The sequence below is a fragment of the Leucoraja erinacea genome, chromosome 10 (genome assembly GCF_028641065.1).
Source record: "Leucoraja erinacea ecotype New England chromosome 10, Leri_hhj_1, whole genome shotgun sequence".
Classification (NCBI taxonomy): Eukaryota; Metazoa; Chordata; class Chondrichthyes; order Rajiformes; family Rajidae; genus Leucoraja; species Leucoraja erinaceus.
Genome location: NC_073386.1, coordinates 37,565,869 through 37,589,969, shown reverse-complemented (window position 1 = coordinate 37,589,969; position 24,101 = coordinate 37,565,869). Strand labels below are relative to the sequence as shown.

Sequence of the window (24,101 nt, the reverse complement as noted above, 5' to 3'; positions counted from 1 at the left end):
CCATGTGCCTATTTAAAAGCCTTTCAAACACCACTGTCATGTCTGTTTCCACCACAACCTTTGGCAGCGCGTTCCAGGCCCCCATCACTCCCTGCGTACAAAAAAAACATTTGGCCCTTTGAACTCCTTTAAGCTTTCCCTCTGTGACCTTAAGACTAAGGCTAGCCTTTGACATTTCCACCCTGGAAAGAAGGTTCAGGTAAGGAACATAAATGTCTCTATTAAAGAGATGGTGTTATCGGCAAACTTAAATATCAAATTGGCATTGGACTTGGTCACACATAATAGGTGTATAGTGAATAAAGCAAAGGATTGAACCCACAACCCTGAGGTGTGCTCTATATTTTCCAGTTTGCAATTTGCAGGCGTCTAGATTGTCCGAAGACTGGTGCCGATGTGGGCCAGCAGCAATTTTTCAAAGCATTTCATTATGGCCAATGTTAGAGCCATTGGGCAGTAGTCATTCCGACAAATTACTACTTTTCTTGGGGAGCAGAATAATTGAGGTATCGTTGAAGCAGATGGGGTTAGAAGACTGTTAAAGCGAGATGTTGAAGATGTCAGAGCAAACAAGCCAGTTGATTAGCGCACAATTTCAGAATCTGTCTGGCTGCTGTGTAAGTGTTTAGTAGATCTGAACTCTACCACCACGATGTATGGGGCAAATTATTTTGTGGATGAGGATATGAGCCATGTCAGAACACTGTGCGCCTGCTCAAAGTGAGCGCAATAGTCATTGAGCTGATCAGATAGAGATGTGTCATTGCCAAAGTCGACCCTGATGCTAAAACAAAACTCACACATCAAACTGTTGTAAAAGTTTACAGCTAGCCAAATCAAGGCTGCCGTTTAGCCAGCTGTTAAAAGTGGCTGAGCAGTTGGAGATGTATAAAAGCTTTCCAGTCAGAAATTAATCAAACTATTTGGAAAAGGTCTGAGAGATTATTTTAAGTTTGAGAAAATATTAAACTGAAATGCTGGAAAACATTAGTTAAAGAAACAGTTAAAGAAAGTCAATATAAAATCTTAATTAAAAACATCAACAAAAAATATTGAGATCAATCCTATTCTATAAAGGAGAAATTACTGGGGAGAAATCCCTTATCTTGCACTAACCTGCCAAGCAAATTCCAAAGCCTCTTAAACACCATAATCCTATCTGCTTCCACCAACATCCCTTGCAGCACGTTCCAGGCACCCTCCATGTGTAAAAAAAAAATTGTCATGCATATCTCCTTTAAACTCTTCCCCCTCTGACATTAAAGCAATGGCCTCTAGTCTTTGACAGAAGGCTGCAGATGCTACCATTTGGAGCAAAATAATGAGAGGTGCTAGAGGAACTAGGCTGGCGGATCAGGCAGCATCTGTGGAGGGAAATGAACAGGCACCGTTTCAGGTCTAGACCCTTCATTCACAGCCCAGATTGAGGTCTCCTGTCAGTTTCCTCCAGACTTGCTACCTGGCCCGCTGAGTTCCTGCAGCAGATCTCCAACGCACATGTGCTGTGGAACCAATGTTTCATGCTCCGCAGTTGAACACCAGGAGAGGCCCAATGTCCAAGTGTTGAGCTAGAATGTCTGAATGTCCATGTAGAATTCCCAGCAGGTTTGGGATATGCATTCCCACCAGGATTAAAATCACAAAAGATAATGGCATTTACCCCGAAAGGCTCAGTGATACAGATGTTACCTAAAGCCGCTAGACACCCAGGTTCGATCCTGACTATGGGTGCTGTCTGTATGGAAGTTGTACATTCTCCCTGTGACCACGTGGGTATTCTCTGGGAGCTCTGCTTTCCTCCCGCATTCCAAAGATGTACAGTTTTGTAGGTTAATTGGCTTCAGTAAAATTGTAAATTGTTCCTAGTGTTTAGGATAGTGCTAGTGCTCGCTGGTCGGCATGGACTTGGTGGGGCGTAGGTCCTGTTTCTGCACTGTATCTCTAAAGTCTAAAGTCACCAGGAATGGTAGCGATCTTTCGGCACATTTGGAGAGATGTGGCTAAAATGTTTTGAAAATTAGCTTTTGTGTATTTTAAGTGCAAGCTGAATAGCATGGATTTATACCTCTGATAGAAGCATGGTTTTTAAAAAAATCATAGAAAAAAAATTCGAAGGGGTTGCTTGATAGAATCGGACATTTTTTGTTCATCAGAGATGTTTCTTGACCTGCGGAGATATCCCAACGTTTTGAGCAGCTTTGAAGTTGACAGGAATTGGAGAAAGGACACCAAGTCTGCAGTAAACGAACTGTTCATTGACTTGTCTTTCTAATGGACCTGTCCCACTTCGGCGATTTTTCAGCAGACTGCCGGCGACTGTCAAGTTGCCGGCAGTCGCTTGAAAAACTGGGAACTGGAACGGCGACTGTCAGAGTGGAACACACACACACACACACACACACACACACACACACACACACACACACACACACACACACACACACACACACACACACACACACACACACACACACACACACACACACACACACACACACACACACACACACACACACACACACACACACACACACACACACACACACACACACACACACAACACACACACATCGCTTCCTTCACCAGCCCTTGTGAATTTTTTTAGACAGCACTCTAGTTTGCCCTGTCTAAAAAATTCACATGGTGCAAAGCCAAGGTGATACAGACATACACTGCGATGAACAAGAAGGTTGGCACTGTAAAAAGACGGCAAAAGGACAGTGTACGGGAAGTTCTTTAAAAAAAGGGGGTGGGGGGAGGGGGGAGAAGGAGTGGAGACAACTTTTAAGAAGACAGAGATACACGGCTGTGAAGCTCGGCAGACATTTAACCTTACCAGTCGGTTATCCTTGGTTCTGAAAACTGCTTACCTTTTTTTCCCAATGAGCCAATGAAATTCACTGGTCAGTACTGGCTCCAACCTACGAGAACCTCCGAGAACCTTCGACCTCCTGCCGACTCACTTATGGCTTGAGAATTCTCGTTACTCTCCTTGGCGACTTCATTCTAGTCATCGCTAATTTTTCAACATGTTGAAAAATTCATGGCGACCATAACGAGGCCGCGGCTAGTTCCCAGAATGAAGGAGACTCCCCGGCAACCACCCGCGAACATGTGGCAACCATGTGGCGACTGCATGGTCTCCTGCAGTCGCCTAAAAAGTCGCCTAAGTGGGACAGGCCCACAAAGCTTTTTACTCAATTTATTTCTGGTCTTGGTTACGGAATGATTGGTGACAACTGCCATACAGATGTAATGTGCTGCAAATGCTGGAAATTTGAAATAAAAACAGAAAATGTTATTCTTTGAATAACAGTACAGTCCTCTGCTGTGCAGTCTTGAATTCTGAATCTTTGTTGGGATTACAGGGAGTCTCTTTTGTCAAAGTGCTTTGTTGTAATGGCAACCCATTGGTTTACCACTTTGGAATGAGTGGTTGTGTGCGTATAGTATAATCATTCAGGCAGCTGTTTGCATGTTTGGACTGTCAATGGCCTCAGTGGTTCAATGTTTTTTTTATATTACGTGTATCAAAGTGCTGTGAAATTCTTATTTTACGTACAGTTCAGTAAGATTACTGCCATACACAAGTACAAACTCCAATTAAATCCGGAATGCACAGAAACAGCCCACAGAGTCATATGCAAGAGTCACCAGGTTTTGGCGCCATTTTCAAAGTCCCAGCTGCAGCTGGCCATAAAAGCCTAAAATCGCCTCCATTCTCCATCCAGATCGCCAGTGAACTGGTGCCCCTCTCTCGCCCGGCCACCTTCAGCATTCAGGTCCTGGGGGCGCCTCCTGCAGCCCACTTGAGGATGCAGAAGGCAAGACCCCTGATTCTCTTTACTGGTTCCTTCTCCAGGGTCAGCCACCATTCCTGAACCTTCCCATTTTCAGTCTCCGGGGGCGAGCAGCAGACAAGCTTCGGGCAAGGCTCCCACTCCCAGAATTTACTCTTAGTGGCTGTGCTCAAAATCTGATCGGTGAGAGGACCGAACTGAGAATTATTTGAGAGTGTTCAAGAGTGCTAGTTTGCCAAATCACTGCTCAAAACACTCTCACCATTCATCCATGTCATCCTCTGATCAATCAATTAAGTAATGCTGGGATCACTCTGTACATGAGGTTTAAATTTGCAATTCTTTTGTTTTGAGGGCTTCATGTTGTGAATTATGGTGTTGTCATAACCTGTTTAAAGCTTTGGGAATTGCCAACAGCTTGTACCTAAAATAAAACTGAGTGTATTTGAAACACCATCAGTGGAGCTGGTATTCATCAGATCTTCAATGAATGCTCGTAATTTTGATGCCTGATGTTTTGACAGCTGCCCGGCTAGATATACTGTAGGAGACGGCAAAGAACGTGGGGAAACTGCTACTGCATTCATGGCTTTTGTCTCTAGGTGATAATTACTTCCTGAAGTGTATGGAAGATGGCCTGTGGTCGTTCCCTGAAGCCTTCTGCAAGGTGGAATGCCTTGCCCCTCCACCAGTGACTAATGCCAGGCTGCTGGTGCCAAGATGCCTCCAAGGATCTCATGACGTTGGTTCCATCTGCAGATACAAGTGCAACCCTGGCTATTACATACACGGGACCAATGATAAGCGGTCCAGGAAGTAAGTACAATTAAACGTTAAGTGGTAGTTCCAGGGTGAATCTGATCTGGTTGTTACAATCAGAGGTACCAGGCTATGTCCTCTAAAGAGAGCAGGCCAACTGGTGAAGTCCACTGGCTACAAAAGAAAGATATGACTGTAAGATCTGGCTAATATGTTAAGAAAAGCAAGCAGTTCTGCTACAATGTATGTTTCCATAACATGAGTTGGATATAATGCAAATGATAAATTAGAGAATGGTATTTGCATTCTGCCGGCCAAATTGTTTACAACTTGATTTTCAATGGGAACTAAAGCAACACTTAAAAGTTACTTTGGAAATTGACAAGCAGACACCGTTATCTCTTAATCAGACACCGTTATCTCTTAATAACACAGTTACAACTTTAACTGATGGAGGCCATTGAAATTGACAAACAATCGCTTGTATTAACACGTGCAATGAAACCCTGTTGAACCATGTAACATACAGCCTTTAGTATTTTTAGCTAGCAGTGTCAGAAATAAACTCTGAACAAAACTTTATTTTTGAAAATCTGGCATGGAAAAATATCTTCGTAATTATGAGTTTGAAACTCACGATTCCCAAATCCTCTTCCCTCATTCCCTCCCCATTCAGTTGACTTTATAATGCAATTTTTACAGCACAAAGTTGCTTAGTAATACAACTGCATTACATCAGGAAAAAACACATTGCTGGTGTAACAAAGCAGGTCAGGCAGCATCTCTGGAGAACATGGATAGGTGATGTTTCAGATCGGGTCTCTTCTTCAGCCTGTGGTCAGATTATAGACACAAAGTGCCGGAGTAAATCAGCATGTCAGGCAGAATTTCTGGAGAAAAATAATGGGTGACATTTTGGGTCTGAAGAAGGGACCCGACCTGAAATATCACGCATCTGCTGACTTACTCCAGCACTTGTGTCTATCTTTTTTTATAAACCAGCATCTGGAATTATTTGTTTCTACGTGCAGTTAGATTATTTCAGATTCAGATTATATCAGAAATATGTATTCTCAGTATCCCAATAGCTGGAGAAGGAGTAATTCTATTGGATTAGTGTGTGTTTAATGAAGAGTAAATCTATCAGGGCTCCATGTGTGATAGTGAGTGGTTCCATTCATTTGGAGAGTGGGGGGCAGAGAACAAATTATATTGGATAGATTAGAAACTATGACAATGGACAATTTAATGGAAGGCAATATACAGTATGTATATAAGAAGGCAAGCAACTTGTTTGAAGGACATGTACTAAACAACCATTTTCGCTCTTTTATTCTTATATAATTTACTGTGTATTTTCATCTGCAGGAGGTTTCTGAAGCTGCAGTGTTTAGAAGGAGGATATTGGGAAGAAGGTGGCTGCAACCCTGTGCTTTGTGACCGACCTCCCTTGGTCTTCGAAGGGATGTACAGTTGCACCAACGGGTTTGAGTTTGACACTCGCTGCATTATTACTTGCTATGACCACACTAAAAAGGTGAGAAATGTGGTGATTCATTGAACACTCAATCCTTGAATAATTCTTCTTCTTAAAAATATTGAATGCTGGAAATACTCATCGGATCGGCAATACTAATGTAGAGAGAAGTGTTGTTAATGTCTCAAGTCAAGGTCTCCTTACCGGAGGGGAAAACACTTAAAAAGCAAACTTATTTTAAGTTGCATAGATAGGATGTGGTGGGGAGAGCAATGGCAATGAGCATAGAGTAATTCAGCGTGGAAACAGGCTTTTCGGCCCAACTTGCCCACACCGACCAACATGTCCAATCTACACTAGTCCCACCTGGCTGCGTTTTGGCCCACGTCCCCCTAAATCTATCCATATCCATGTACCTGTCTAAATGTTTCTTGAATGGTGAGATAGTACCTAGTCTGATAACTTTTATTTCAGATGTCCAGCACCTGCAATATTTTGAATTGGAATAACTCCTCTTTGATTACAGTAGACTAAAGGGAGGCAAGAACAGGTAATAGATGCTGATAACAGGTTATGGAACACTGAAGATACAGTGTGATGTTATTTGCACCTGGTGGAGGTTGATATGAAGGCAATGATCCAAAGGGGCACAATATCTGAGGTGCAGTTTTACGGAAGTGTCATGCCCGGAAAAACTAAAATCATCCACCTGCACATGATCCATTCCCCCCATATCCATGTGCCTGCCTAATAGTCTATTAAATGCTACAATCATATCTGCCTCCATCACCACCCCTTGCAGCGTGTGCCATGCACCACCATCCTCTGTGATAAAAAATAAATTGTTCTACGCATCTCCTTTAAACCCTGCCTCTCACACCTTAAAGCTATGGTCTCTGGTCTTTGACTAAAATCTAGAATACTGCACTCTTGTTGAGCGAGCTGTGCTGATATTTCTGGGAGATGCAGTTGAGGCATGTTCTAGATGCAGGTTACTGTCTCTCCCTCACAAAGGTAATTGCATACACATTGAAACACTTTCCATGCATTCGTTTGGAAATCTTTATGATGAAAAAGGTTCAGCTGATAATATGGTATGTGGTCATGAGAAAGCTCACAACATTTGCTTAATTTTTCATTTAGTGACAGACAGTAATTAGCCTTGGGCTGAAGGGAGGGAATCCAATATATGATTTACCCTGGAATGGTGATGAAGCATCATGGATGCATCCGAGTACTTGAAACCTTTATTTTAGTCATTTGTATGCTATTCTCCAAAGTATTTTATATTGAAACTAGAGACCTTTTATATTGTACACCACCTTTGCATGTAGGAGTGTTCATTATTAAGTGATAATTTATAAGCATTGGAATAAACATTTTAAGCTGACATTTTTCCTGGAGATGTCTACATGAAATATGGAGAAGTGGAAAGTATTGGAAATTTCACAGCTAACATTAGTTGGACTCATGCTGCTGAAGTGGAAATAACAACGGATGTATTAGATCACGTTTGGACCCTCGGTTTCAAAATCTGTCACGAGCTTTCGAAATAAAATGTCTGTGCCAGTAAAATCCCTATTTCATTGTTATTTGGAATTGGTCTAATTGACTTCAGTTCCACTGAACTGCCATTTATTCAGCACCTTATACACACTTGGATGTTTTCTCTGGAACATCAGAGGGTGAGGGGAGACCTGATAGAGGTATATGAAATTATGAGAGGCATAGTAAGGTGGACAATCAGAAATCTTTTCCCACAGTGGAAATGTCAAAGACTAGAGGATCCAGCTTTAAGGTGAGAAAGGAAAAGTTTAAAGGAGATGTGTGAGGCAAGTTTTTTGCACACCTATCCAGGTGTCTTTTACATGTTGTGATAGTACCTCAACTACATCCTCTGGCAGCTTGTTCCATATCCCACCACCCTCTGTGTGAAAAAGTTGCCCCTCCGGTTCCTATTACATTTTCCCCCTCTCTCCTTAAACCGATGTCCTCTGGTTCCCAATTTCCCTATTCTGGGCCAAAGACTCTTTGCATTAAACCCTGTATTCCCCCCATGATTTTTTACACCTCTAGAAGATCATCACTCATCCTCCTATGCTCCAAGGAATAAAGTTCTAGCATTCCCAACCTCTCCCTATAGCTCAGGCCCGCACGTCCTGGCTACATTCTCGTAAATCTTTCCGTGCTGTATCTCTAAACTAAACTAAATGTGGAAGCAGCCCCCATTGCCCTACAGTCTCTGCTCGGTTGGTGGATCTAGTGGAGAAGTGGCTTTAATGACAGATGTCCTGCTGCACAGTGAAGGGTCAGATTATCACACTCGAAGAGTGCATTTTCCAAGGTTAGATGTGCCTCGTGCTCAAGGTCATTATCCCCCTAGACTACATAGCCAATGGTTTAGCCTCTGTATGGGTGGTCTCTGTAAAATGTTGTATTTTTAGGTGTACTGTTCCCTTCACCATCTCCAGTGCTTTAATGCAACAAAAAATTGTGTAATTGAATTTCTTGGCAAACATGATGCCATCATTATTTAATGGACCACAGAAAGACTATAAGCAAAGAGAAATATTTTATTTGCTCTGTTTATACCTGTCTCCCTTATACCTGACACCCAGGGATGTGCTCCCTATCATCAGCAGTAGTTAATTGGATCTTGGGCCCTGTTGGAGATTTTTGACTCCATTATGAAGTGGTGGCTGGTATTTTATCACCCTTCCTTTGCTCATTTGTGCTGTTTGGAACTGTGGATCTACCCTGAATGCTGTGCTTCACGTGTTGTCCACTGCAAGGCCTTCTTGTACCTTTTCTTGTCAAGCTGTCCCAAGTTCTTGTATCCCAAGGAACTACCTTGGAGACTTTCATCCTTGGCTTCAAAACCTCCTTTCTTTCACCCTAGCTCATGGCTGCCTCATGCTTTAATCCCGCTCATTCACCCGAGGATCTGCCTAGCATCAGCTGACTTCTCATTCCACATCATCCACCAACCATCCCCCCCATATGATATAGTGACCAGCAGTTTAGTTTTAGTTTAGCAATACAGCACAGATACAGGCCCTTCAGCCCACCGAATCCGCACCAACCAACGATCCCCATACACTAACACTATCCTATGCACAAGGGAACATTTACAGAAGCCAAATTATTATTATTATTATTTTTATTTTTTTTTATTTTTTATTTTTTATTTTTAATTTTTTTTAATTTTTTTATTTTATTTTTATTAGAAGTACGGTAAATTACAATCCTACACAACACATATATCTTAATACATTTTTTGTACCGCTTCATTTTTTTTGAGCTTTAAGAAAAAGGTAGAAGTAAGGAAAGTAAAGAAAGTGCAAGAGAGTCGTGAAGTGCAAGAGTGTTGGGAAAAGAAAGCCCCTTAGGAAAGAAGTTAGAGAAGGAAGTAAAGTGAGAAAATAGACCCTAGAAAAGAAAGAAAGAGAAAATAGAAACAATCGCTCTATTATAACATTAAACTCCGCAGAAAGGGGACTACCAACCAAGTCTGTTTTTGTTGTTTTACCTCCCGTTACCAGGTCCTGATACCACTTATTTATATATTTGTTTTTTTTTTAAATTACTATTGCACCTCATACTTGTAATAGGTCCAGAAACATAGACCACGTCTTTTGGAATTGGTCTGCTTTACCTGCTAGGAGGAATCTCATCTCTTCCAGATGTAATGTTTCAAACATATTTGATATCCACATTTTTATTGTTGGTGTCGGCGCATTTTTCCAGAATTTAAGTATAAGCTTTTTTCCCATTATTAGCCCGTAATTAAATAAATTCTTCTGAAACACGTTTAATTCAGGGTTACCTTCCGAGAAGCCAAATTAAACTCCAAACCTGTACGTTTTTAGAGTGTGGGAGGAAACCGGAGCACCCTGGGAAAACTCACGCAGTCACAGGGAGAACGTACAAATTACATACAGACAGCACTTGTAGTCAGGATCGTACCTTGGTGTCTGGCGCTATACAGCAGCAACTCTATCACCGTGCCACCCTAACCAATCCTTCAGCTGGCTCACCGTCTTTCCGATACCTTGCCCCCTTCATTCTCTTGCACCAAGCCCTAATTACTCATTGCTCTGCCTTGCCAACCCCCATAAGCAACACTTTGCAAGTAGAATAGCCCTCTGTCTGTTTAAATGGTTCATGGTCTGAATCTATTCATAAAGCACATCCTTTGAACCTAGAACATAGAACAGTAGTGCAAGAATAGGCCCCACGTCCCACAATGTCTTTGATGAACATCATGCCAGGAAAGGATGGATAGTCCTACAGTATTGGACCTAATCTTAGGTCATGGAGCCAGGCGAGTGGAGGGAATGTCAGTGGAGACCTTCATCTACCCATGTTCTCCAGCGATGCTGCCTGACCCATTGAGTTGCACCAGCTCTTTGTGACTTTTAATTAGATATGTAATTGGGTGGATGGTAGGAAGGCTGCACTTTAGACTGCAAATACATGTCTAGTTGATGCTGAGCCCATTGTTGTTTTCCAGCTATATCAATGATTTGGATGTGAATGTGCTAGACAAATTTACTTTGCAGATGATTGTGAAGTAGGTAGTATTATGGGCAGCGATAAGACAGAATTCCTCCTCATAGGCTCCAAATATACACTCAACAAAATCAATAACCCCACTCTCACCATCGACGACACCACTGTCTCCCCATCTCCCCAGGCCCGCAACCTTGGCGTGATCTTTGATTCCACCCTCTCCCTTGAGCCTCACATCCGCCATGTCATTAAAACCTCCTTCTTTCATCTCCGCTACATCGCCAAACTCAGACCCACTCTCACACCTCCTGCTGCTGAAAGACTCATCCATGCCTTCATCTCCTCTCGACTGGACTATTGCAACTCACTTCTCCTTGGCATCAGCTCCACCTACATCAACCGACTCCAACTGGTCCAGAACGCAGCCGCCCGACTCATCACCCACACCAAATCCTGGCATCACATCACTCCAGTCCTCAAACAACTTCACTGGCTTCCCATCTCCCACCGGATCACCTACAAAATCCTGGTCCTCACCTACAAAGCCCTCCACCATCTGGCCCCCCCATATCTCACTGACCTCCTCTCCCCCTACCAACCCTCACGGTCCCTCAGATCCACATCAGCCGGTCTCCGCTCCATCCACAAGTCCAACCTCCGCAGTTTTGAGGACAGAGCCTTCTCCAGGGCAGCTCCCAGGCTCTGGAACTCCCTCCCCCAACTGATCCGCAATTCCGTGTCCCTCACCATCTTCCAGTCCCGCCTCAAGACCCATTTCTTCACCTCTGCCTATCCTTAGCCCCACGTCCCCCTCCCTTTTCATCTGTGCATGAATTGCCTCGTATTGTGTTTTGAATTGAATTCTGTCTTTAATTTGTGTACTAGTCATGTCTCTACTATTTATTTCATTCCCCTTACATGTTTTTCCTCTACCTGCTAAATTTTTGTAATGTGTCCTTGAGACTATTGAAAGGCGCCCATAAATAAAATGTATTATTATTATTATTATTATTATTATTATTATTATTATCAAGAATTACGGCAAGTCTTGATCATCTGAGTAGGTGGGCTAATGAATGGCAAATGGAGTTTAATTCAGATGCTCATGAGGTTGTTACATTTCAGGAAGTCATACCATGGTAGGACTTTCACAATGAATGATAGGGTACCAGGAGTATTGTAGAACAGAGAGACCCATGAGTATAAGAACCTCTATCTATACTATTACTAAAACTCTCACCTTGACCACTTCCGGTTTGTGTAGTAATTAAATTTGCGCTAAAACGCTACTCTATATCACTAGGATTTTTTCGCCACCTTACTCAGTGTTCTCCTCTGCTCCAACCCACCAAGTTTTGTTCCGATCGGTGAAATGTGAGAAAAGTTATGAAGTTTAAAAAAATCGTGAGATCAGCAGATTGGTCTTCTAGCCTGTCAATCACCATGAAGGTAATGCCCCTTCCGGCACCCGCTGGAAAATAAAACCCCAGAGGTGGGGCTAAGTAAACAAGCTGTGCTGATTGAGTCCGCAAGAGTGGAGTTGGGTACCTGCTGTGTGGAGTCGGGGGAAGCCGCTGAGTGGAGTCGGGAGGTGCTGTGTGGTGCCGCGGCCGGTGCCCGCTGAGTGGGGCCCCTCCCCCACAAACCTCCCATTTCCCCCACAAACCCCCCTTCCCCCTTCCCCCCCCCTCCCCCTCCCTTTCCCCCCCCCCCCCCTTTTCCCTTCCCCTCTTCCCCCCCTCCCCCTCCACCCCTCCCCCTCCTCCCCACACACCCCCTTCCCCCGCACACACCCACATCCCCCTTACCCTTGCCCCATTCCTTCCCGCTTCCCCCAATCCCCACACCGTCCCAACCCCCCCATACCCACCCGACACATCCCTTGCCCCCCCACACCACCCCTAACCCATATCAATCCCTCCCCCCACCACCTCCCCCCCCACACACCACCTCCCCTCCCACACCACTCCCCTCCCCCCCCACACCCCCCCACACACCACCCCTCCCCCCCACCACCTCACCCCCCACACACCACCCCTCCCCCCCACCACACCCTCCCCCCACACAACCCCCTCCCCCACACCCACCCCCCCTCTCCCCCCACCACCCTCCCCCCCCACACACACCACCCTCCCCCACAGCATCCGCCCTCTCCCACAGCATCCGCCCTCCCCCCACACCACACTACCCTCCCCCCCCCTCCAGCATCCCCCCCTCCCCCACACACCCCCCCTCCCCCACAACCCCCTCCCCCCACCCCCCCCCCCCTCTCCCGCACTACCCCCTCTCCCACACCATGGTGGAATGCTGCATTGGGGAATGGGTTGCATTGGTGGACCAGGCCTCCCGTGTGAGTTGGACCCAACGGGTCCCACTTAATCTAGTTACTGTCCAAAAGTGACACAGGTAGTTAAGGTGGTTAAGAGGGCCTTTGGTATTCAGGCCTTAATCAGTAAGGCCACTGAGTATATAAGTTGGAATGTTATGTTCCAGTTGTGCAAAGCTTTGGTGTGTGTGCACTTGGAGTATTAGATTTAGATTTGGTCACCCTGCTGTAGGAACAATGCCATTAAACTGACAAGCATGCTGTCAAGATTTACAAGTATGCTGCCAGGATTCAAAGATTGAATTATAGGGAGAGGTTGGGTGGGCTAGGACTTTATATCCTACAGCTTAGAGGAGACTGAGGGGTGACATTCTACAGGTATATAAAATAAACAGGGGCATAGATAGGATGTATGCCTAGAGATTTATTGCAAGGGTAGGGGAAATTAAGAACTTGAGGTCACAGATTTAAGATGAGAAGGGAAAACTTAATAGGAACCTGAGGGGCAACTATTTCACAAAGAGGGTGCTGGGTATATGGAGCAATCTGCCAGAGAAATTGGCACAATAATAGAATTTAAAATGATAGAAAAAGTTTAGAGGGATACTAGACCAAGTGGGACCCGTAGGGTCCCAGTCAGATGGGAGGCCCTGTCCACCAACACAACCCGTTCCCCAATGTAAGATTCCATAACTCTCCTGCCTCCCCCAGCAGTGGACTTAAAAAAAAATTCCAATTGCAATTCCCGTGCCTCCCCAGCACTTGCACTTGATGTCTTTATTATTTATTTTCTGATTATATGTTTATATTCCTGTTAATCTATGTAAGGTGTCTTTGAGATGTCTGAAAGGCGCCCAATAAATAAAATGTATTATTATTATTATTATTCCAATTCCACTTCCTCCAGCCCCTTCCCCTCCTGTGCTGGCAGGAACAGGAGTAAGCCTTCTATGATGGCAACATTGTTGCAAATGTTGGGTGGAGGACTGAGATTCCATTCGGGTGAAAACTTGGTGGAAGTTTTCCTGGATTGCAACTTTTTATGGAAGTTTGTTGCAAGCTGGGGCCGCAAGGATTTAACAGTAAAACTATTTTTAAAGTTGGCTTTTTTAAACCTTTAACTATCAATAACGTGAAATATAACATAAAATCTGAAGGAAACTTGACACGTGCTACGACGGGGAAAAGGTGTGTAACGTTGTGCAAAGATTCTAGCGCTACCATGTACCATTTTGCCGTAGATACGATCACACACACACACACACACACACACACACACACACACACACACACACACACACACACACACACTCACACTCACACTCACACTTACTCACACACACACTCACACACTTTCATTAGTATATAGATGGGCCAAATGCAGTCACATGGGACTACCTTAGATAGGGCATCTTGACCAGTGTGGATAAGTTCAACTGAAAGGTTTGTTTCTGTGCTGCATGACTCTATGACAGCGAATTGATAGTATTGGCAGATTAAAATAGGTTATTGGAGGCTGTGTGTGTGTGTTTTTGTCTGTCTGTCTGTGGCTTTGACAGTTTCTTTTATGTGTTAAAAATACATTATTGGAAAGCATTCGATAGGAACAAAGTGTACCCATTACGTTTAAGGCAGGATACATTGCTGTGTTTGCAATATTAAAATGTTATTGTATTTCTTTGGTGCCAAAATGCACATGCAGTGCCTGCCAATTGGCCACCATATCCCAGGCACGAAAAAGTAAGTGATAACCCATCAGGTTACTAAACAAGAATGCGATCCTTGGCAGCTGAATGCATTCATGTTCTTCATGGCTTAGTCTTAAGTAAGTCACCTTGTCAGAAACTGAAGAAAAGCTGCTTCGTCTTTGTAATGGATTGTTTTTCCTCACTGATGCCTGATGACATTTATACAACTTGTGGCTCTGAAAGGTATGCAGATGATGAGGCAAAATTTGCAGTTGGATGTGAACCACCTGCACTCAATGCTGATTTCTGTGGGAAAAAAATCAAACTAACTCTGTGGGTCTGCAGGGGTGGTGGGGGGTACATATGTCTAGCAAGAACCTTTGGAAACATCCAGGCCAATTCCTTTAGGTGAGAGCTTCCTCAGTACAAGTGCTCTTTCCCCATATCGGTGGGGGAAACAAGGCTCACCAACAAAAGGGCAAAGTACATTTGGCAGTGGAATGGCAAGGTTATCAAGTTATGGAAACCTTGTGTACATTCAAAACCATAGAATAAATTAAATAAATTAAAGGACAAACTTGGAAAGAATTTGTTCTTCATAATACCATGTATCTAAGTGAATGAATTGTTAGGTTTAGGCTTATTATTGTCACATATACCAAAAAAAAACATATACCAAGGTACAGTGAAAAACGTATAAAAGTATAGATGGATGCAATGGTGGGACATCTGGCCTGTGTGATGGACTGGGCTACATCTAGAGCTCTCTGCAATTTCTGGAGGTTTTGGGCCGAGCTGTTCCTAAACCAAGCTGTGATGTAACCCAACCCAACACTAGGCTTTCTATGGTGTATCTGTAGAAGTTTGTAAGAGCCATTGGAGACTAACCAAAGTTCTTCAGTCTCCTGAGGTAATAGTGGTGTCGGTGTGCCTTCTTGGCTGTTGCATCCATGTGGTTAGCCCACGACTCATCCTTGGTAAATGTCAAGGAGCTTGACATTATTGATTTTTAATAAATAAATGAGAAGGATTAAGAACTATTTTTTCAACAAGAACCCTTTAAACAGTTTACCCTGAAGCTCTTGTTGCCATTGTCTTCAATGGATTTGAAGGAAAGGACCAGTTCCTTCATTCCTCCGGCCTGGCGCAGGTTTCTTTGATGAACATGAGTCACAAGGAATTTTTCCCAAGTTCCCGTTCCCATGCTGAACATGTTAAGGAGTCCAATGTGGGATTATTGACTTCCCAGTGGTCAACAGTTGACGCCCGCCATTTTCCAGACCTTGCTCTCTGCGTGCATCCTCAGAGAAAGGTGGAACTTAGATTAATTGATGTGAACGATGGCAGTTTAACTACGTTTTTAAAAACGTTTTTAACTTTTAGTGATACAGCGTGAAAACATGCCCTTCAGCCCCCTGAGTCTGCTCTGACCAGTCATCACCCTGTACACTAACGCTATCTTACACAATTTTATAATTTTTAATCAAAGCCAATTAACCTATAAACCTGTATGTCTTTGTAGTGTGGGAGAAAACCGGAGCACTGGAAAAAACCTACACGGTCACAGGTAGAACGTACAAACTCTGTACAAATTCTCGTAGTCAGGATCGAACCCGGGTCCCAGTAGGCTGTAGGAGGAGAAGGAGCTGTACAAGAAGCTGTACCGCTGCGCCATTGTGCCGCCCACTGTAAATCTCATTGATGACATAAGTTGCCATTGAGGGTACTATTCTGCATGTATTCTTGTCTTGGTAGTTGTGTGTGTGTGTGTTTGTGTGTGTGTGTGTCTGTGGGATTTTGAGTAGGTGGGGATGGATCATGGTTCTGATTGTGGGTCATCAGTGTGAGTAGTTTTCTAATAAAGACCGAGGTTTCAGCAGTAAGCATTCTTGGGCAAGATTATCACCTGTAAGGGTTACCTGTCTTAAATCCACAGCACACCAAACCTCCAACGTTTTTACTGATCATCCTTTGATAGACATAAATTATGGAGGAATAAGCTCAATTCGTGTAAATGCTAATGGTTGGTTTATTAGGATGTATGAAAATTTTACTTAGAACTCAAGAGTAGGAACAAATGGATCTTTTCCAGTTCAGTGGGCTGTAATTAGTAGTGTAGATCAGACTTCAATATAGGCTGCAGGTTTTCACAATTTATATTAACAACTTGGATGTAAGGACTCAGAGTAAATTACCGGAATTTAGCAAGTTGGGCTGGAATGTGGGCTTTGTAGAACCACACAAAGGGATATAGACTGGTTAAACAAATGGGGAAGGTGCTGGGGGATGGGTTATAATGTGAGAATATGTGCAATTATGGAATATAATAGGTGGGAATATTGTTTTTAAAAACTGAAGAAATGAGGAATGATTGGATGAGTCTGTTCATGAAGTTCAGGAAACAAACATGTGGGTCATTTGAGGTACACAAAAATGCTGGAGAAACTCAGCGGGTGCAGCAGCATCTATGGAGCGAAGGGAATAGGCAACGTTTCGGGCCGAAACCCTTCTTCAGACTGAAGAAGGGATTCGGCCCGAAACGTTGCCTATTTCCTTCGCTCCATAGATGCTGCTGCACCCGCTGAGTTTCTCCAGCATATTTGTGTACCTTCGATTTTCCAGCATCTGCAGTTCCTTCTTCAACACTGGGTCATTTGAGGAACACTAGTAGGAAAGGCTTAGAGGAATATGGATCAAATGCAAGCAGGTGGGAGCCGCGTAGATGGGGCATCTTGGTCGACATGGATAAATTGGGCCGAAGGGATGTTTCCTTGCCATATGACACTATGACTGCTCCGCTGCAGTGGGATTGAAGTATTATGAAGTGCATGAAGGGATTAAGGAAGTCTTCCTGCGAAATGGCATGGAGTTTAGTTGGTTCCACCCTTGACACAGTTTTTACTTTTGCACCCAATGCAGTGTGTGCCTGCCTCGAAGATGGTGCAGGATGTCCCATGAAGAGCTAGTGAGCAAAAGTAGCCAAGGCTCAGCAGAGTTTAGAGGACAAAGTAATCTCACTGAGAGACAGGAGATTCTAGGAGGGATTAACAGGGTAGATGCCGGCCAGCTGTTCTCCTGAGCGGAGCCAGATGGCCCAGCCTCATATTGGAGATTGGCCATTTAGGACTGAGAGTTTCTGTACAGAGATGGTTGTCAATCGCTGAAATCCTTTACCTTGGGTCTCTGTTGCTCAGGTCTTGAATATATTTGTGTCTTAAGATCACAATTTGCAGCAGGGAAAGTGGGCAAGCTACAGGATTAGCCATGAGTAAGTGACAGTGCATGCTCACTCGATCATGCGACTGACTTCTCCATCTATTTCTTGAGTCTCTGAAGTCCTCGAGCTAATCTTATACAGTTGTACAAGATCATGAGTGGAATAGATGGGGTAAATGCACAGTCTTTTATTCTTCTTCGTCTTCATCTTCTTCTTGCGTATGGCGTGCACAGCCTAAAGTTGTAGGACAACTTGTTCTATTTGATCTTATTTGATTGTGCACGCCATGTTCTTTGCATTCATCGAAACAGGGTGGACCATGTGAAGGTTGCAGTCTTTTATTCAGAGTAGCACAAACAAGAACCAGAGGACATACAGTAGGTTTAAGGGTGAGGGGGCAAAGATTTAAAAGGAACCTGAGAGGCCACATTTTTACACAAAAAAGAGTGATTGGTGTATGGAACGAGCTGCCATGGGATGTAGTTGAGGCAGGTATTATTGCGGCATTTAAAAAACTTTTGGGCAGGTATATAGATAGGATAGGTTTAGAGGGATATGGACCAAATGCAGACAGGTGGGGCTAGTGTAGATGGGGCATAACAGGCAAGTTGTGGCCAAAGAGCCTGTTTCCATGCAGTATGATTCTATGACTATGCCATAAGGTGACAGTACATGTAATGTTGCATGGACGTCTCATTTGTGCCTTAAATTTTGATTTTGTCCATCATGTATAACAGTACATTTAAAATGTTCTTGCAAGAAGACAATGAGAAAAGCCAGCCATTGGTAAGCAGCAGGAACCTAACAAACTTCAGAAACCTAACCAAGTCAGGTTTACCCGGCAGTTCTGAGCAACTACAGTGACCTGATTTGCCTTTCTTGGAAGAATGACAAAGGCATGTCCCAGGCTAGCAGCTAAACATTGCAAAACTCCACAGCCAGCCCTAGATTTCCCGTAGCAATGGCACGAACACTCCACTGGTGTTACATTAACAAATGAGCAGCATTGTTACTGTCCCAGCACAGGGCATTGAGTAGATTTCTAAAGGGCCTGTCTCCTACATCACGGCAACCAACTATGCACCATCATGGTATGCAGCTTGAGGATGCCAACATGTCATCCATTGAAGCGAGCACCAACTGCAGGCTCTGTACTACTCGAGGTGAAAACTTGTGTCTTAATCCGATTTCTTGCAGAGCTCAGGGTGCATGGTATGTCCTTAAAGACGGTCCTGATGATAACTGGCGACCGTCTAGTCCACACATGCTATAGTTTGAGCAGCTGGTTTCCCTCATCCATTCATTGCAGTCACCAGCTGCCTACAGGATTTCCATGACCTCGAGGTTATGCAGTGAAGTCAGAACAAGACATGGCCTTGTGGAGAAATGTAATTTGTACATGCAGTGAAGATTGACAAAGATATTGCCAGGACTCAAGGGCCTGAGCTATAGGGAAAGTTTGGGCAGGTTAAACATTTATTCCTTGGAGTGCTGGAGGATGAGGGGTGATCTTAAAAAAACATGAGAATAGATAGTGTGATTACAAAGAGTTTTTTTACCCAGGGAAGGGAAACTAGAGACGGAAGGGATAGGTTTAAGGTGAGGGGCAAGATTTAATAGAAACATGCCTTTTCACTCAGAGGGTGGTGGGTATATAGAACCAGCTGCCAGAGGAGTTACTTGAGGCAGGCACTGCAACAGCATTTAAAAGACATTTGTACAGGTACATGGAAAGGAATGTTTTAGAGGGATATAGGCCAAATGCAGGCAAATTGGATTATCTTCGATGGTTGGCATGGATGAGACTGGCCTGTTTATGTGCTGTATGACTTGATGACTTTCATGAGCACAAGCCAAAGATGTTACATAACAATCTCAGTTATGGAAACTCGCTCAAAGGACAAGAACTTAATCATGAGTACCTGCAAATATACAAAAGATGTGTTAATAAACTAGTTAATGTAACCATAATGAATTAAAAACAGAAAATGTCGGAAACGGTCAACAGGTCAGACAGCACCCTGTGGAAAATGAAACAGTTAACATTTCATGTCATGGACTCTTAATAAGAATTATGCATCAAGTTATCTGTCAGGGACCAGAGGTTTGGTAGGTATTACCAGACAAATTGAGTATTATCACAGTAAAGGAAGGAATAATTTTTGACCATGTTATGCTCAGGCCAGCAAAGCTCGCTCAGCTCAGTGCTCATCTTCTTGCACTGAGGAATGAACTCTGATCCAACCTGGTCTCCGTGTAGTAACAGGAAAGGCATAGTGAGCTGCGAGCCGCAGACATATCTCGACAGCGGTCCTGGCTCACCCGCCACGGAACTAGGATCCCGCCTGGAGTCGTCCAAGGCTGGACTCCCACTTGATCCTGTAGTCCAGGAACCAGTGAGGTGAATGGAGGGTGACGGTAGCAGATGCTGGACAAGGGCAGTTTTCAAAATGGCAGCGGATGGAGGAGCGGATTGGTGCCGCCAGGACAATGCACTTTTAAGTCCAACTGTACTCTTAAGAAGTTTGAAACTTTGGCGGCTCCCGAAACATGACGACTCTTTGTGTACTACTTCAGCGAGTTATGATTACACACTGATTGCACTTTTGTACTTATTTATGATTGTGCTTATTTACAGTATGATTTTACTGGATTGTACGCATACCAAGAATTCTGCTGTACCTAGGTACATGTGACAATAAAGTATCATTGAGTATTGAAGGAATAAAATCGGATACCTGCTTAGCTGGAAGGCTTGTGCTTGAGTTAAGACGTGTCTTAGGAATGTACATAGAGACCTTTTCATAGAAACATAGAAAATAGGTGCAGGAGTAGGCCGTTCGGCCCTTCGAGCCTGAACCGCCATTCAATATGATCATGGTTGATCATCCACTCAGTATCCTGCACCTGCCTTCTCTCCATACCCCCTGATCCCTTTAACCACAAGGGCCACATCTAACTCCTTCTTAAATATAGCCAATGAACTGGCCTCAACTACCTTCTGTGGCAGAGAATTCCAGAGATTCACCACTCTCTGTGTGAAAAATGTCTTTCTCATCTCGGTCCTAAAAGATTTCCCCCTTATCCTTAAACTGTGACCCCTTGTTCTGGAACTTCCCCAACATCGGGAACAATCTTCCTGCATCTAGCCTGTCCAACCCCTTAAGAATTTTGTTTCCTGGTTCTATCGATCCATGAAACTTCATCTGTGCAGTGAGGAATTCTGTCCTACCTAAAAAAAATTGTGACTGACCTTTGAATGAATAAGGAGCTGAAACCAGGCATTTCAGTCTCCATTGCTCTGTATAATATTGAAAGGGTTTTTACATCTACAAATCTACCTGATTTACCTGCTCTTTAATTATCACACGCATAGACCTTAAGTCAGAGCATATTCCACTGCAGAACAAAGATATTCATTTTAATGGGAACATAAAATTCCCCCAACCTGCTATACTGATCATATAAATTTGCCTATTTTTGATGTGCTGACTGGATCCAATTCAAGATTTGCTTTGTGACTGACTCTACTGCAGGCAGTCTGCAGCTGCAACTCTGAAGCCCATACAAGGTGCCTTCCTGTCAGAATAAAATCCCAGCATCTTTTCCCCTTACCCCTCGGTTTACCTTTATAATGTTCATAAGTTATAGGAGCTGAATTAGGCCATTCGGTCCATCAAGTCTACTCCATCATTCAACCATGGCTGATCTACCTTTCCCTCTCAACCCCATTCTCCTGCCTATTCCCCATAACCCCTGACACCCATACTAATAAAGAATCAGTCAATCGCTTTAAAAATTCTCAATGACTTGGCCTCCACAACCGTCTGTGGCAATGAATTCCACAGATTCACCATCCTCTAACAAAAGAAATGCATTGCAGTTCACGAAACATATGATTAGCACATGCGCCTGTTTGAATGTAATCACAATATCCACAGATCTATTGTGTACTTGGTTTCTCTATTTTAAATATTGAATCAGGGAGATCAGTGTTCCGAATTGTGGGCCACAATCCATGGGGATATTCAAAATCCAATTGAATGTCACGGTGATAGAGTGAGCATTTCAAATCAAGAATGTCCATGGGGCTTGACATTCACCTGAGTTTATTTTTAAGCAGCAAGTTATCCCTGATTATGAGTTTAGGAGCTATTCAGTTGTTTAGAACGATCATTTATTTTGGTTAATCACATTTTGAGGGACCACCTGGAAAATGGACTGATGTTATCTCCATTTTCTTCCATGTTCTCCTGCAGAAGAAGTGAGCTGGTCTAGTGGTCTTCCCATATATTTCAGGAGATATTCATGAAAAGAATGTCAGATAAAAATTTGTTTGCCTTCTTTTACACTAATGCGGTGATCAAAAAAGTGCATCAGCGTATTTGCTTTCTACAAATACGCTCTAGAAAGTATTCTGATGAGAAGCATCTAATTCGGGTGAGGCAATAGCTCTGCTCTTGACAGTCCAAGCCTGCAGAGAGTAGTGTACACAGCACTGTCCATCACAGACTAGCCAGTTCCTTCCTTCTGGTCAATTTTCATGGTACGTTGCATCAGTAATGCTGGAAGTATTGTCAAGGATGCCTGCTATCCTGGCCATTACCTTTTCACTCTTCCACCTTCTTGGAAAAGAGAAAGGAGCTTAAAATCTTGGATATCCAGATTCTTCACCTTTTTAATCGGACTCCTGTACTAATCGCTTCTTTCATACCATCTTCCCAGAGGTGTTGCAATGTACTTTTACACTTAACTCTACCTCATGAGGTTATTACGTTATTATACTTCAATGTTCTTTTGCACTATAATCTTGCTGTTCTGCATGTTGTATTTATTGGTATAATTATTTATCCTCTATGTGTAGTGTTTACTCTGGGAGGTTCATGTGAACAAGGGATTTCATTGCACACTGGTGTATATGGTAATAAACAAATCTTAATCTGAATCTTAAATGGCATATATTAGTACTGTTTATGAAAATTGCTGCAAAGGAAGATATTTTCAATTGCAAGATCACAGAATGGATGAGTCGGTATTAACCACAAATCTGTTGTAATGCCATTGCACTGCACTGAATGAGAATAAGGATATTTTGTAACATCAAACCCAGTGCACCCATGCCTTCTTAAAAACCTAGGAAGGAAGTCATCAAGTCTCTGATTCGTTATCATTTATTCCCACCATTTTCTCTACTTTATCTTTTACTTGTGTTTACTTAAGTTTCACACACTAATTAGACTCTTGACAACCCATTAGTCCTTATACTCTCAAGACAAATGCTAATCTTTGTTAACACTTCTAGTGTATTATCCACCAGCATGTTATCTTGTATGTCTGCTTTGAGGGACCCATACTGACTTTCACCAATTGCATCATTTGTATCTGTAAATTAATACTCTTGAAATCTTCCTGTATTTCTTTTGGATTTACCTTAATTCTGTTTTCTCCTACTTTCTCACCTCTCAGTCATTCTTTGCTCATTTATAAAACATTCTCAGATTTCAGAAAAAAATTATTTTGGCAGCCATTCAATCCAAGGCCAACCTTGGCTTCATGTTCCTTGTAAAAATGAGAACTATCTCTATAATTAGTCTCTGGGGCTTATGTACCACAATAAATTGTAATCTAGCCGATTCATCGTCATCCTAAAGTTACTGAAAATTGCAAAAAAAGAAGGTGCTGATGCAGGAAATCTGAAATAAAAACAGAAAAATATTGGCAATGCTCAGTGGGCCAGTAAGCCTCTATGGTGAAGGAGATGCAGTTAATGTTTCAGGTCACCTGCTAACACTGTTTCCTTCTCGACAGATCCTGAATCTTTCCGGGATCTGTTTATATCTAAATATAATTAGCATATTTCGCATGAGGGGCAACTTTTCCACACAGTGACTTAGTGCAGGGTGACTTGGACAGGTTGGGGGAGTGGGCAGATGCATGGCAGATGAAGTTTAATGCGGGTAAATGTGAGGTTATTTACTTTGGTAGCAAAAACAGGAAGGCTGATCTAAATGGCGTCAAGTTGGAAAAAGGGGAAGTACAACGGGATCTGGGGGTCCTTGTACATCAGTCTATGAAAGTAAGCATGCATGTACAGCAGGCAGTGAAGAAAGCAAATGGCATGTTGGCCTTTATAACAAGAGGAACGAATATAGGAGCAAAGAGGTCCTTCTGCAGTTGTACAGAGCCCTAGTGAGACCACACCTGTAGTATTGTGTGCAGTTTTGGTCCCCTAATTTGAGGAAGGACATTCTTGCTATTGAGGGAATGCATCGTAGGTTTACAAGATTAATTCCCTGGATGGCGGGACTGTCATATGCTGAGA

General features: G+C 43.2%; 1 protein-coding gene across 1 annotated transcript in view; it reads left to right on the top strand.

Moving 5' to 3' along the window:
• The window catches only part of LOC129701031 (pappalysin-2-like), a 261,112-nt gene that overhangs the window by 166,969 nt on the left and 70,042 nt on the right, over positions 1–24,101 (top strand). Inside the window, exons 16-17 of the mRNA XM_055641962.1 lie at positions 4,403–4,616; positions 5,928–6,096. Coding sequence (XP_055497937.1) covers positions 4,403–4,616; positions 5,928–6,096 — 383 coding nt within the window. The remainder of the gene's footprint in view (positions 1–4,402; positions 4,617–5,927; positions 6,097–24,101) is intronic.